At 58.0% G+C, this 15,408-nt stretch overlaps 1 protein-coding gene across 4 annotated transcripts in view; it reads right to left on the bottom strand.

Annotated features, from left to right (window-relative positions):
• Positions 1-2,797: 2,797 nt before the first annotated feature.
• Positions 2,798-15,408, bottom strand: part of LOC119093610 (TBC1 domain family member 1) — a 34,238-nt gene continuing 21,627 nt past the window's right edge. For 2 of the 4 annotated variants that reach the window (XM_037216588.1, XM_037216586.1), the window contains 9 exons: positions 12,597-12,773; positions 11,421-11,567; positions 10,851-11,015; positions 9,329-9,480; positions 9,026-9,162; positions 8,482-8,597; positions 5,134-5,303; positions 4,715-4,908; positions 2,798-4,274 (listed from right to left, as the gene is read on the bottom strand). In XM_037216588.1, coding sequence (XP_037072483.1) covers positions 4,001-4,274; positions 4,715-4,908; positions 5,134-5,303; positions 8,482-8,597; positions 9,026-9,162; positions 9,329-9,480; positions 10,851-11,015; positions 11,421-11,567; positions 12,597-12,645 — 1,404 coding nt within the window. In that variant the 5' untranslated portion in view covers positions 12,646-12,773 and the 3' untranslated portion in view covers positions 2,798-4,000. Of the gene's footprint in view, positions 4,275-4,714; positions 4,909-5,133; positions 5,304-8,481; positions 8,598-9,025; positions 9,163-9,328; positions 9,481-10,850; positions 11,016-11,420; positions 11,639-12,596; positions 12,774-15,408 lie in introns of those variants that run through there. The other 2 variants (XM_037216587.1, XM_037216589.1) reach the window with 2 other exon arrangements.

A 15,408-nucleotide genomic window follows, 5' to 3' on the forward strand; every position in this document is an offset into this window, starting at 1 on the left:
CGCAGTCGCTGACAACCCGGACAACGCGGAGCACGCACCGACGGCGACTGGGACGGAACCGGTGGGCGTCCTGGCCTGTCCCGAGCAGCCGGCGGAAGAAGTCGCGAAGATGCCGCTGGGACGCAGCCAGCGTGTGCGCCGGCAACGGGGCCAACTTTATGGACAGAATGTGTCGAGTGATTGGATAGCATGAACGTTGGTGTGAAAGTATGACCTTTGAAGATCAGGGGTGGGTGTAGCGGTGGACCCTGTCCCGGGACAGTGTGTCAACATGTAAGCCGAGTGGGACGATGATTCATGTCTGAGTGAGGAGAACGGTCACGGCTCGAGGCGGTGCGTTACCCCGTAGGCACGCCGTCAGGGGTGCGTCACGGTGGCGCCGGCCAGTCGCACGCAGATCGTGTTGCGGGTATGAGACTTGGAAGGAGTATAAGAGCTGCTGCTCGGGCGCGTAGGGTGAGTCTCCCTGTCGGCGTTGCGTGCGTCAGTTTACCGTTGTGCGGGGTGGTCCGGCCGAGACTTCATGTGATCACCGAATACACCATGCCATGCCCAAAATGCCATGTTAGTGTCAGGTCATGCAAAGCATTGTTTCACTCGCATCAGCGATGTTGGTTAGAAAGCAATGATGAAAATAACTGGCATATGAAATTTAGATTGTCCCAGAGCAGATCTTGGGCACTGTGATGCCACTCTCCAGCTACAAATAAGTAGGAAGAGAGCGGAATTTAAGATGGCTCGTCACCAAAATATATCAGAGATATCACTGTCCTACCCCATCTCAATAGACCACAGGCCCTGTCTTCTAAAATTGGATGCATCATCTTATAAATGTGCACTGACACAGTAAAATAGGCTGGATGATTCAACATCACCGGAAGTGTCCGTAGCTTGTCACATTGTGCATAAGCACAAATACCATTTCTTCTCGTCACCATCGCTCCTGTCATAACCTACATTCAAGAACCACACGCAGGCTGTTAAATGTGGTTTGCCGTCCTGAAGTGGATACGCCATGCAACGACACGAAATAAACACCACATGGGAGTTTTCAAGCTGTCCACACACCCCACTTATCACCGCCCATGCTTCACCCCGCGGCCATCGCCGCACTGCGTTTGTAGTGTTGCGACATGCAGGGATAGGAATAACATTTCGTGCACGAATATATACCGCTCAGGTGACTTCATCGACATTCGATGTCACAAAAAGCGTTAAAGGTTGTAAAAAGCTGCAGAAAAATTGCTACGCCTAGAAAAGATGGAATTATGTGTCGGAACTCTTTCTGCATTTAACACAGTCTGATGACTGCCGTTCTTCATTTGTTTCGAATGTTCTATAGGCGTCATGTGTCGACTTGGAATTGTTGACGCAGACCGTTCACAGATACAGATATAAGAAGAGAGGGAAAAGGTGTTACACCATGAGGAACGTACTGAGCTGGAAGATCACTCTGTGCGGTTCACAGCCCTGCCCTTAAGACCTGAGCCGCTCTAGTTTCCGAGCTAAACTCCCGCGAAGATGTGCAGACTAGTTCAAGACGACTAGCTCAGGGCTTCCAGGCATCCATGGTGCGATAATGATGCCATTTAATTCCCGTCATTCCGTCGACTGTGCGATGATCAAGGCCAAAAACACATTATTGTCGAGTCGTTTATATCTGGTGGTCGTGAGTACGATTTGAGTATATTTCATGTCTGGCGCTTCCTTCAATATGTCAAATTGTGGAGCATACCTTTCGACGTAACGTAACTTTCTCAATTGTTGCAAGTTTGCAACGCGATTGCAAGAGATAACAAGAGGTTATAACGTACATGTTCAGTTTTTTAGCTTCCTTCCATACACCTTTTCAGGCACTTTTTGTGGAACCAAAACGTCTTCTCGGTGTCCTCTCCGGACGTTTAAGACTTCCTTTGCATACCAGGACGTATATTCAGGTGATTGGGAAGTGTATGGTTCTCTTGCGGATGTCATTTCGGGACGTCTTTCAGAAGCATTTGTGATGATGCCAAGCATTTTCTTATGGACATAACTTAATGCTGTTACAAAGCAATGGCCAAAAAAGATACCCGAAGGAGTCCTTTTTCATACCAGAGATGCCAAACCATAAATACCATACCAGTTAATCGGCAGTCAGTACCGCATCGAGTTCCTGCTGTGTTAATGAGCTATGAACCCGGCTCTGATGTCAACAGCGTGCTGGACGGGAGAGCTGAGACTGTCCCCACGCCTGGCACCAGACCTTGAACTGAACCCAAGCGTAGAGACGAACACTTGGGACCAAACGTGACTTGCTGACAGTGATGCAGTATCAGGGACCGTGCGACAATCGATTGTCAACATCCAGGAATCCACAGCGCAAACACACACAACTGTGCGTTGAGGCGGTGATTCCGACACCAGCCAGACCAAAGACCGGGATGTAATAACTCTGTCTGACGCTTACTGGTCCACTTTCACTTTTTAAGGAAAACCAAGTGCTGGCGATTGTTATATGCAGCAATTGCAACAATTTCCAGCGATGGTGGTATAGCGGTGAACATAGCTTCCTTCCAAGCAGTTGACCCCGGTTCAATTTCCGGCCGTTGCGCGCCTGGTTTTGAACCAAGACGACATCGCGTCCCACACCGGGCACGCGCACAGCTCGAAGACCGGTACACTGCTCACCTGTCAATGGTCACCGCGTGAGCGGTGACAGGGAGGCGAGTGGTTGAAGCGCCATCAACCCAACATCGCCCCAGTCTTTGGCCCTTCTTATATCGCCCACATGGGCGTTCAAACATGTCACATGCCCATCTTTCTTACGAACTAGTATATTTCGCACATAAACGTCCCAACATGCAGGCGGCCGTTGCTCCCGCTCAGCCAACACTCCGGGGGTCACCGAGGGGTCGGCCGACCGGCGGCCCGACGCGCACGCAACACGAACCGACGCCGGGACTAGGCGTGCTCGACGGACCTCCTCCGAAACGGTCACCATCGCCCCGTGACGCCGGGTGCACGAGCTCATCTCGTTGTCGTCAGCGAAAACGCAGAGGTATAACTCAAGGGGCGGGGAATACTGAGGGACGGGGCGGGCGCGTGCGGCGCACAGGCCTTTCCAAAGGCGTGCCTGCGCCCCCGCACAGCACCCCTCGCCTACGAAGAAGGTGGAATAAATAGTAAAACGGTATCATTTCACGTAGGAGGGTAAAGCAAAACTAAAACGAGTAAACAGGCTACGAAGCGTCACGCACATAAGGCTGTGTAGGGAAGACGGCGTCTTTTAAAACTGCTGATAGCTTGTCGAGCGTGTAAGCGATACAGTTCGCGAGCCACGAGCTACGAGCGCGTCACACAGCCACAACACTGACCGGGGTCCGGACGGCGTCGGCCGCTGCGCCATACTGGCCTCCCCCTGCCCTACACACACACAGACACGGACCGCGCGTCACGGTCGGCAAGAGGGCCCGACTAGCTGGCATATCACCCGGCCACTGTCCGGTTGGTGTTCCCCACGGCGGCCGCCGGCCCCTGACCAGCGGCACGAGCACACCGCTCGTTCTGAGCACACCAGCTCCAGCCCCAGCCGGACCGGACTGGACCGGACCCTACCGGACCGGACCGCAACAGAGCAGGACAGACCAGTCCGGATCAGACCGGAGGAGGCGCGTCAGTACCTGATCAGCCACGGTCGACAGAGCTGTGCTGGGACAGCCTGTCCCCCCCCCCCCCTCTTTCCCTTATCAGTCACGGCTGACTCCGTCGGACCAGGACAGCAAACCTCTCTCCCCTGACCAGTCACAGTTCACAGAATTGGACCGATACCCACCATCCGGGAGCATCGAGCCGTGACAACACCCTCCGACCTCACGCTCGCCACTGATCGACCAGTGCCGGGCACACACAACCAATCCTCTGTTCGGTCCCAGTCTGGACCGAGTCGCACCGATACAGTCACTCTCCCTCGCCCGCCGATCAGTCGCCCCGTCCCCGGACCACTCCCCCTCCCTCACCCGGCTTAGTCGCAATCGACAGAGCTGGAGCGCGGCAGCGGGCGGTCGCGCCGAGGTCGCGCCGCCGGGCCCGGCTCGAACACGGCGCAGTTGAGCGGGTCACGCGCCACAGAGCCGGCCGGCTCGGCCTGGTCGGCCAGGTACCGCTGGAACGGCTGCGGGATGGCCAGCCGGTCGGGCGTGTGCAGGCTGAGGTAGCGCACGAATGTCACCAGGTCGGAGCGCTGCGCCTCCAGCTGAGCGGCGCGACTCTCCAATGCCTTGTTGCGTTCCGTCAGGCTGCGTGCGGAGGAGGGGGCATCGGGGGACAGCGTCACAAACCGCCCCAAGCCGCCCAGGGCAGACGTAGAGAGACAGGACCCACGCATCCTGTCAGCGACAGGGACGCACGAGGGCACACACAGACGTCAGGGCTGGCCAGGTGACACCGCAGCCGTGAGTCACGGGCGAAATCATCAGAGAACACATGGTGCACACTCAGACGCGATGCACGGGAGACATAGCGTTAGTCTGGAGAGAGGGAGCGAGCGAAACAGGCATACATCGAGACTTATTCACGTCACTTTCATATGGCAGATCTCGGCCAATAACTTGGTTGTATTCAGGGAAGCGCGCCCAGTGTTCAACATAACAAAATACACCTCAGCTTGTCTCCCATCGCACCACAGCGTCTGACCCGTGTCGAGCTCATTCCTGGGGCGGCGTCAGCATCGGCTCACCTCTTGACCTGGTCGTTGGAGGTCTGGAGCTGCTGCAGCAAATCCATCACCTGGCGCTTCAGGTTCTGGTTCATGGCGCCCAGCTTGTTGAGGTCGCTGTCGGCGTGCGAGGGCGAGGCGAGCACCTCCTCCTGGAGTACGTGGTACTCCACCTCGTACGACAGCAGCTGGCGGCCGATATCCAGCTCCACGGCCTGTGGCGGACACGGCCGGCGCCACCCGTCAGACGCTGGTCACCAGAGCCATCTATTGGCTGAAGTCGTCTCCACCACCTCGATCTGGTCCTCAGTGGCCGGGACGCCGTCCACGCGACGCGGGCGGACACCGAGCTGCTGCCGGCTTCTGCCGGAGCGGCGCGTGTCGTGTGAGTGGATACGCGGCCGAGCCGGCCCGGTCCGGGCGTGTCGACTGAGACTTACCTTTTTGAACACCTGCTGGGCGCTGGCCTGGCCGAGCTGCGGCATCTCGGTCTTGATGTACTCCATAATATCCTCCATGCCCTGCAGCTTCTTCAGCTCCTCCTGATGCACGTCCAGCAGTGCCAACGACACTTTGAAGACGGCCTCCAGACCGAGCAGCAGGATCAGGTCTGCTCAACAGGCAGGCAAAGGGACGGACTTGCCTGTGAAGGGGTCGCGCCGGGCCGGCCGGCCGACAGCAGCTGGTGCCGCGGTGTGCGCCGGCCAGTACACAGACAGACGGCTCCCGAGCAGCCCCGGGACCGGGGCCCAAGCTGGGAGACTTCTACAAAGGCTTCATAAGAAGGGCTCGGCTGCATAATACACAACATGGGCAGCGTTGAATTCGGTCACAAGATTGACTGGACATTGAACATACAGCGAAAACTGCAAGCTTTCAGCCATAGAAAACATAACAGCCATAACAACACAATGCTCAAGTAGCGCCGAGTAACATCACAAGTGTAGGTAATAACTGGCCCCGCGGCTTCACAAAGGGATTTACTACATGCAAATCGAATATTTAAGTAGATGCAATGCAAGTTGTATCTCCTGCTCCATTTCGCATCCTTCTTTTTGTTGGCCGTTTGCCCTCTGCGTAGCAATACTCTTGCAAAACTTTGGCCTTGACGTGAGTTTTGAAAATCAGCGAACTTCAATGATATCGCATCATGAAGACTTTGACTCTGACAGCACACCAGCGCAGGTCCATGAACACAGGAAATCAATGCGAAAGGAACACCACTTTCGTCATTCGGAAGTTGACAGCGGTTGAGCACCTTTATTTTTGAACCACCACTTTCTAGCCCATCTAGCAAAGCCAAGTCAGCTGGCGTTTATGACAGCTTTAGTGGTCTAAGAGTCTGGCAACAAGTTAAATGTCTTGTAAACTAACAATGATACAAAACAATCCGAATGACTTGTATGGGTAACTTAGAGTTCATAGTACCTGCTAAGCATAGCTCGTTGCGTGTATCCTAAACCCTAAAACCTAAAAAAGTCGTCCCGTCCAGTTTAATGGATAATTTTGTCTCCGCCCTTGCGCCAGACAGGATTGCGGAAAGTTTTACGTGCCGCACAATGCTGCGACACAACCGTCCCGGACCTGTGCTCACCCTCGTTGGCCAGTTGCCAGCTGGCCTTTCCATTTCAGTCGGGCCACACAATGCGCCCGTTCCGGGACTGTACCCAGTGCCGTTGGATCACGGACCCAGCATCTTTCCCCTAGACCACGAATACGTCATGATTTGCATGGCCACATGCTTACACAGCGAATGCTCGACCTTCTTTCGCTTTATGAAAGAGGCCGTGACGCCCGTCATCCCGCACCGTTTGCCCAGCGCCAGTGACCGAAGAGACCACGGAACGGCCGACAAATACCGACGCGGGAGCCAGAGGCGCTGACCGGCTGGTCATTACGCCCCTTCCCCTCTCATGGAACGGCCGACAAATACCGACGTGGGAGCCAGAGGCGCTGGCCGGCTGGTCATTACGCCCCTTCCCCTCTCACGGAACGGCCGACAAATACCGACGCGGGAGCCAGAGGCGCTGACCGGCTGGTCATTACGCCAATTCCCCTCTCACGGAACGGCCGACAAATACCGACGCGGGAGCCAGAGGCGCTGGCCGGCTGGTCATTACGCCCCTTCCCCTCTCACGGAACGGCCGACAAATACCGACGCAGGAGCCAGAGGCGCTGGCCGGCTGGTCATTACGCCCCTTCCCCTCTCACGGAACGGCCGACAAATACCGACGCGGGAGCCAGAGGCGCTGACCGGCTGGTCATTACGCCAATTCCCCTCTCACGGAACGGCCGACAAATACCGACGCGGGAGCCAGAGGCGCTGGCCGGCTGGTCATTACGCCCCTTCCCCTCTCACGGAACGGCCGACAAATACCGACGCAGGAGCCAGAGGCGCTGGCCGGCTGGTCATTACGCCCCTTCCCCTCTCACGGAACGGCCGACAAATACCGACGTGGGAGCCAGAGGCGCTGGCCGGCTGGTCATTACGCCCCTTCCCCTCTCACGGAACGGCCGACAAATACCGACGCGGGAGCCAGAGGCGCTGGCCGGCTGGTCATTACGCCCCTTCCCCTCTCACGGAACGGCCGACAAATACCGACGCGGGAGCCAGAGGCGCTGGCCGGCTGGTCATTACGCCCCTTCCGCTCTCATGGAACGGCCGACAAATACCGACGCGGGAGCCAGAGGCGCTGGCCGGCTGGTCATTACGCCCCTTCCACTCTCATGGAACGGCCGACAAATACCGACGCGGGAGCCGGAGGCGCTGACCGGCTGGTCATTACGCCCCTTCCCCTCTCAACTTCGGTGTCATATCACATTCATGTCGAACTGAAGAGGCACCTCGCAGGCAAGTCAGCAGTATAAGTCTTATTCCTCGGAAAAAAAAACAGGAGAATAGAGATATAGTTAGGTTGATACTTCGGCAACATGCCTTTCTCGAAACAATAGCAGAAGGTAATTCAGAATTGCCTGCCGATGATCCTACTCGATCGAATCGAAGGAATGCTAAGCTATGCCCCTTTTAGAGCTCAATGTGATCTACGGAGCGCGGGAGCACCCAGACAGGAAAATAAGTGAATCTATTCTTACAAAAAGTCGGAGACCAAATCTTCCCATACAGGGCTCATCATGGCCAATTATGCGAACGTGATGTGTGCCTCATGTGTGATGTGTGCCAGCTTAAAATCGTGTACATGAGCAAGTGATGCCTGTCGCGTGATGTGCGATGCCTGTTCAATTGAAATCGTTTGCATGCATAATTGGTGCGCGATGTGTGATGCCTGTTTACTTCAGCTCGCTTGCATGTTCGAATGAAGCGTGATGCGTGATGCCTATTTGCTTGAATTCGTTTGTACGTACAAGTATGTCCGGGCATTCTAATTCTTAGATAGGCACTGTATCTTGGTAATGGCTGGCAATGGCCCTTCGTTGAATCCCCCGAATGTTGGTGTCCAGCGAAAATTGTGGCTTGCTCTTTAAAAAACAAACAAACAAAAAAACAAAAAAGCTGGAAACCGAGTACAATCGAGTAGGATTATCGGCAGGCAATTTTGAATTCACTTCTGCTATTGTTTCGAGAAAGGCATGTTGCCGAAATATCAACCAACTATATCTCGATCCTCCTGGTTTTTCCGAGGAATAAGGCCAATACTACCGTCTTATTTATGTGACCGATGTTCCTTGCTAATGCACTGAAAAGCTTACAAGAGGCACCTCCTTGGGCCGAAGCCAGCTATGCTCAACACCCCACACCCCGCCGCACAGAGCAGCGCCGGCTGGCTCACCGAAGACGCGGGCGGCAAACCCGATGGGGTACTGGGACGAGAAGAGCGTCAGGAACCAAGGCGTGGCGTACAGCATGGGCGACACCTCGTACCGCTCCAGGTGGTCGTACAGCTCGCTGGAGTGGCGGCGGGACGCTCAGATTAGTTCGGCCAGCGCGCAACACCGCCCGCCACACTGGCATTGGTGCGGCGTCTATGGCGCTCGAGCGGCATCTATAGCGCTCCGGCGGCGCCTATGACGCCCCGGCGACGTCTATGACGTCCCAGCGGCATCTATCGCTCTCCGGCGGCGCACTCAGTGCAACATCAAGTCAATCACGCTGCAGCCAAATACATCTTAAACGCAGCTTTGCCTGGCAACAATGTTATCCGAAGGCGTTCAAGAATTTCTCTTCACCTGGTAACCAGCTTACCGTAACTGTCAGTTACTGTTTTGCGTAACTCTACATTTAGATTACTGTGAATGTCAGCCGAGTGTCCATCACTGATCAGGTCGCTGTGTGTCACCGGGGACGTATAACGGAGACGGCAGAGGCCTACGCACCTGTGGTGGTCGTGAACCAGCCGCGAGAACTGGTACATCTGGATCTGCAGCGGCGACATGTCCGGCATGAACTGCTTCCGCAGCTCCAGCGCGAATAGCATGTGCTTTAGCAGCTCGTACGACTCTTGCTCCGGCATCTGGGGCAGCGGACAGAGCACGCTCATGCTCCGGTCAAACGGACATCTGCGACGGTAACACGGCAGGGGCTGCCCAGTTGCACATGTTGGATTAAGTTAGAGGAACAAAGAATGCGCACCCCAGCCGTGGGTAGGGCGAGGCGGGGCGGCCACCAGCGGTACTCACGTGCAGGAGGAGAATACCAGCGATGAAGCCGAGGCCCTGGCAGTAGCCCAGCTCGGGGTCCAGCAGCGAAACGGCTTTCAGCACGTTGAAGAGCTCCAGCTGGCCGGAGCCGAACGGGCTCCGAAAGTACGGGTGATGAGGAAACGTCCGACCTGCCGTCACATCACCAGCTAGGCAACTTCCGACCTGCCATCATATCACCAGCTAGGCAACTTCCGACCTGCCATCATATCACCAGCTAAAGACCGTCTGACCTGCCATCACATCACCAGCTAGGGACCGTCCGACCTGCCATCACATCACCACGTAAGGAACGTCAGACCTGCCATCACATCACCAGCTAGGAACTGTCCGACCTGCCATCACATCACCAGCTAGGAACCGTCCGACCTGCCATCACATCACCACGTAAGAAACGTCCGACCTGCCATCACGCCACCAGCTAGGGACCGTCCGACCTGCCATCACATCACCACGTAAGGAACGTCCGACCTGCCATCACATCACCAGCTAGGGAACGGCCGACCTGCAGTCACATCACCAACTAGTGCGGGCCTCACGGAAATTGAACAGAAACGGCTGCTGGGACATGAGGCTCAGGCTAAGCGGGGTACGCCTTGGTGCGGTTTGCTACAGTGGTGCTTTGGTGGTTTGCTAGAGCGGTGCCTTGGTGGTTTGCTGCAGTGGTGCTTTGGTGGTTTGCTACGGTGATGCTTTGGTGGTTTGCTAGAGTGGTGCTTTGGTGGTTTGCTGCAGTAGTGCTTTGGTGGTTTGCTACAGTGGTGCTTTGGTGGTTTGCTAGAGTGGTGCTTTCGTGGTTTGCTGCGGTAGTGCCTTGGTGGTTTGCTACGGTGGTACTTTGGTGCCACAAAGGTGCGGCGTATTACAGGGCCGGCGGGGCACGCCTACAATGGTGTGGCTTACTCCAGGACCGGGCCGCCAAGTTAAGTGCGTAGCTACCAAGGTAAGCGTGGTGCATGCCAAAACTACTCCTACACATGTGAATACACCATGCAATCGCTATACCGATATACAAGCACCGATACAATCTATATACACCACACACGGACAAAAGCAAGGCAGCTGGCTTGCTGAAAGATCATGGAAAAACGCCACTTAAAACAGCGAGGTCCATGGATAGTCTGTTCCTCAGCATCACCAAAATTATGGGGGTGATCTGTTCGGTTAAGAGACATGCTGACAATCAATAAGACATAAACTAACCATACAATCCTAACTACTGAGGAAACCGTTTTTGAGCAAAACCGAAACGATTTCATGCACGACATATGTCGCTGCGGGTCTCGCCTTGCTTGCTTTAAACCACAGACTTTCGGCTACCTCGTCACGGCAGGGAAGGTCTCAAACGGCAACAGACATCTGACTCTCTGCCAAGCTCTCAGAGACGGTATAGCCAACATAGGAGGCTTAAACGTCGGCGAGGCCGCAGTCCAGTCGCCTTATGCCCAGACCAGTGGAAACGCCGAGTGCGCTGCCCAGGCGGCTCACACCCAGATCATACCCAGATCGGTGAGAATCTCCCGCTGGAAACTGGTCAGCTGCTTAATGAGCTGCAGGTATGAGGCGTCGTAGTTGTCGACATGCTCGACAGATGGCGGTGAGTGATGCAGCCGGTGGTGATACACAAGAAGCTGCCAGACGTCGGCCCGTGACCGGATCGAGACGCCTGCAGGGCACGGCGGAACACGGTCTCACCCGACCGCTGAGGCCACCACCCGCAACGCCACAACGTTCGCAACAAAGCGTGCTGCCGCCTACTAGCAGGAGAAAATATACTTAAGTTCTGAACCAACACGGCACGCTTACAACAATCACCAAATGAAGCGTTGTTAGACTGAGCTATAGCTACATTGTAGATGACTCACACCAACACAAGATGACCGGAATTCTCGGTCCGCCCACCGCTGAAACCAGGGCAAAATCCCTGAGATGCCCATTGCCTTGATAAACCCCACACATTTTCCAAACAAGGTCAGTGTCGGTGCGCAGCAGCAGCCCCGCGACGCGCGCCACCGCAGGAGTGGCCGCCGCTGCCGCCAGGCGCCGGAAGGGGCCAGCAAAGGTAACGGACCTCGGAACACCAGCTCCTCCAGGTCGTCAGCATGGACGCGCGCGCCCGACCGCCAGCCGTCGATCATCTGGCGCCAGCCGGTCTTCACGTCAGCGGCGCACGGCGGCATCTCGGCGTACATAACCCGCTCCCCGCTCCGCACCCGCTCTGGGGGTCACCGGTCACTACACAGGGGCGTATCTCGGGGCACGTGACCCGCTCCCCGCTCCGCACCCGCTCTGGGGGTCACCGATGAGCACACAGAGCCGTATCTCAGGGTGCATGAGCCGCAGAACAGGCCGCACGCCGAGCGGAGCGGATCCCCGTACCGCTGCCTGCCCACAGAACGAGCAGCGGGCCGCGAGATCCGGCGTGATCACCAGCGTGGCGTCATCTGGGGGCCGCACTCCACACACTGCGCACTGCACGGCAAAACACCATTCTAGTCCAAGGAAACCGGATCTGTGATTCAAAGCGGCGCACAAACACGGCGAGCCGGCTGAGCGTGACAAGGACAGGCGCCACTGGAATGCCAAACGTTGTGTGCACTTCGCAGCCATGCGTTTCGATTCACAGGCCAGTAAAGCCGTGTTCAGTCACAATAAAACGCCCTGCTCATCAGTGTTGCCAGCTTTTTTTGCATCAGCACAGGCATCTGCTCACCATTTCCCGTTCACTAGCACCCGCCATAGCACCATCGACACCCACCCACCCACCATCGGCATGCACCCGCCCACCATCGGCAGGCACCCGCCCACCATCGGCATGCACCCGCCCACCATCGGCAGGCACCCGCCCACCATCGGCATGCACCCACCATCGGCAGGCACGCGCCCACCATCGACCCGCACCCGCTCACCATTGACAGACACCCGCTCACCATTGACAGACACCCGCTCATCCGTCACACTAAACCGTGCACAACCGACCACGCATGCTCAAACTGCAAAACGCATGCGGTAAGACAGCAATAAGAACACCGGCTTTCCGACGGGAAAGCCCGAGCTCCTCAATGAGCTGCTCGCAGACCTGCACCGATGTCAGTTTAAAGGCCCGCTCACCGCCAGTGCCGCGCCTATCCCGCACCCGCGCGCCAGCGACGCGGCCTCGGCCACCGTCAGCGGGGGACGCTCATCGCCGAAGCGAGCCCGCAGCCCAGCGCCGCTGCTTCGCTCTCACCGCCGACACGGAACTCACCGGCCACACGCCTCTGCTCACCGGTGATGCGAGCGTTCTCGCGCTCCATCCTGTTGAGCAGCACCTGCTGGTGGATGGCCTTCCTCCAGAGCTGGCGGAGCTCCTCGCGGGAGGTGCGCGGCCGGGCGCCGGCGTGCTGGGCCGGCCCGGCGCGCGCCACCAGCGGCGACTTCTCTCCTACGGCACGCACCGACAGCGTAACGTCAGGTCGCAGACCACGACATTGTATTTGCTCCGGGCAACAGACTAGCGCACGTCACAGCCGCCAGTAGTGTGCTCGCGAACACAGAACGGGCGTGTGACACATGCTATTTACAAACACACACACATACACACCTATCATAACTCCACGGCAGATAGGGGCAGGGGAAGGCCACGGACCCGCGCGGGTCGTGACTTCAGATAGATAAACTTTTAACGCGATATCGATAAGCTTCCAACTCTATTAATAGCACGTTAACCGTGCCAGCATGCTGACAGTAGCTTTGATGGCGGCGGCGCGGCCCTGATAGCAATACTGGGATCGCGTGTGAACGGGCTGCGACAGAGATTTAATCACCACATATTCACGCTTCATCTCGACGAAATGAGAAAAGTGAATATCCTTGGCTGGTACAATGCCCGACAAATTCAATATCCACGGCTGTCGGCCGCCACCCTGTAGCGCGTGCTCGCTGCCTTCGCACCTAATCGGGCCTGCCTTGACACACAGCAGGTTCAGCAGGTGGGTCAACAATCCACCAGCCGCAACAACCAAACATCGCACGGCCACATTCCAAACCAGATTGGGTTCACAGGCGGCAATCTGAACCACAATAAAATGAGCAGCTCCCCCCCCCCCCCCCAACGGGGTGACTCTCCTGCCAATGATACGGCCCTGATACGTGCCTGCAGACCGGCACAAGACGCAGCGCAATGGCCGAGGCGTGTCGTAGCGGAACGGTCAGACCCCGGCCTCTGCCGGATATAGCGCGCGGCCTGCGGAGGGGCCGGCTGTACCCCGGGCTCGGCCGCCGCCCGGGAGGACCAGCGAGCGCGCCGGTGGTGCAGCGGCGCGCCTCGGCGACGGCGCGACGCTGCTGGCCGGCCGGGCTCACACACTCGCAACAGGATACCCGTAAACGGCAGAGGCCTTGAGCAAACATTCGCTGGGTGACGGCCAACCACGCGCGAAAAAGGCCACGTCACAAAACTCGGCTGCTAAAATGGACCGACGACCATTTGCGTGCAGAAACAGACGGCCATCAGCTGGTATTCGATAATGAGCACAGAGCGGCAGAATTAATTAAGCCGTCGCAGTGACCATGCACGAACGATCGATGTGATCATTGCAATCCAATGACACCACCCGAACCCGACTACTCTGAACCCCCATCCACCGCACCGCTTGCAGTAACTTCCCTTCCAGTCCGTGATCGGTCCTAGGTGCGGTCACTCTTCAGCGTCCAGTGACCACAGCTGACCTCAGACCCCGCCCACAGGGACGTGGCCCCCGGCAGTCCGCATCATCCGGCGATCGGCCCTGACCCCGGGTGCGGCGCTCCGTCGCGGGTGACCACGTCGCCGCCTCGCCGCCGCCGCCGCAGCCGCCGCCGCCACGCCTCGCCTCTGACGCAACAGGGACGCCGTGGCCAAGGGGCGGGTCAGGCGGCGGCCTCGCGCCCGGCCGACAGAGGGCGCCTCCTTGTCGTGCAGCCGCCCCCCCCCCCCCCCCCTCTCCGCTCAACGGCCGCCTTGAGCTAGTGGCCCGCCCGTCATGGTTCCGCTCACAGAGGGGCGGGGAGGGGCGGAGCAGCGTCACAGGCTGTCCCAGCTGCGTGACGCGGCGCCGCCACATAGGCGAGGACAGGAAAACCGGCAGCCACAGCCGGCCGCAGGGAAATCAGACCCACCACCCAGCCGGCGGCCAGCGACCACATCGAGTGGATGGACCGCGACCGTCACGAGAGAAAGGCACGGGCCACGTGGTGTGGCACTCCGTGGCGTGGCACATGGCGTGTCCACGTCCATGTCACGCGCTCAGAATGGGACAAGTTGATTTGCAGCTAATTTGTGCCATTTGATCGTTCGCAGACCCATATATTACAAAAGCCAGGTACCAATGTACACGCCTGGGCACCGGGGAGGAAACCCCGCCCAGTCTGCACCCAGAGGACAACACTCGGCATTTCAGTTTATGAGCCGACGCTGAAAGGTCGGCGTGGGTTCCGGCAGCCGGAGCACGCCCCAGATTTCCAGTGGTTTCAACGGTGGCACTGTGAAACGGTGTTCAACGGTGTGAAAGAATACACACGTGACCACACACCGGCCCAGCCGAGGCTAGCCAGCCCGTAGACCGGCTCCCACGGCACTGTGGGCCGGATAACGGACGTGGCGCGAGCGGCCAGCGCCAGCTCCCAACTGCGCGCCGCCGTCGGCCCATGGCACGGCAAAGTCCGCCCAATCCCACACGTGCTCCGCAGTTCGGCGGCCGCGCGGGCGCGGGGCGCGCTCACCATGTCGGCTGCTCATCACGACGCCGTCTGCCGTGCAATAACGCGCCGCGGTCCCGGCGCGACACTGCCGGGACCGCGGCGGTCCGGGTCTGCCCGAACAAGGGCGCCCGGGGCGGCGCAGCAGCCGCCGGGACGTGACGACCAACTGGCGAGCCGCCGACGGCGCCGTGGCGGCGTGGCTCGAGACGGCCCAGGCCACCGTCGCCGTCGCTGCCGCCGCCGCCCATTACACGGAGCACGCCGCCGGAACCGACCGTAGAGCGGTGGTAGCCGACCGGCCCGAGCAGCCGCGGTGACGTCACCCGGGCCCCGAGCAG

This window comes from Pollicipes pollicipes, unplaced genomic scaffold (genome assembly GCF_011947565.3).
Source record: "Pollicipes pollicipes isolate AB1234 unplaced genomic scaffold, Ppol_2.1 Scaffold_4002;HRSCAF=4701_pilon_pilon_pilon, whole genome shotgun sequence".
NCBI lineage: Eukaryota > Metazoa > Arthropoda > Thecostraca > Pollicipedomorpha > Pollicipedidae > Pollicipes > Pollicipes pollicipes.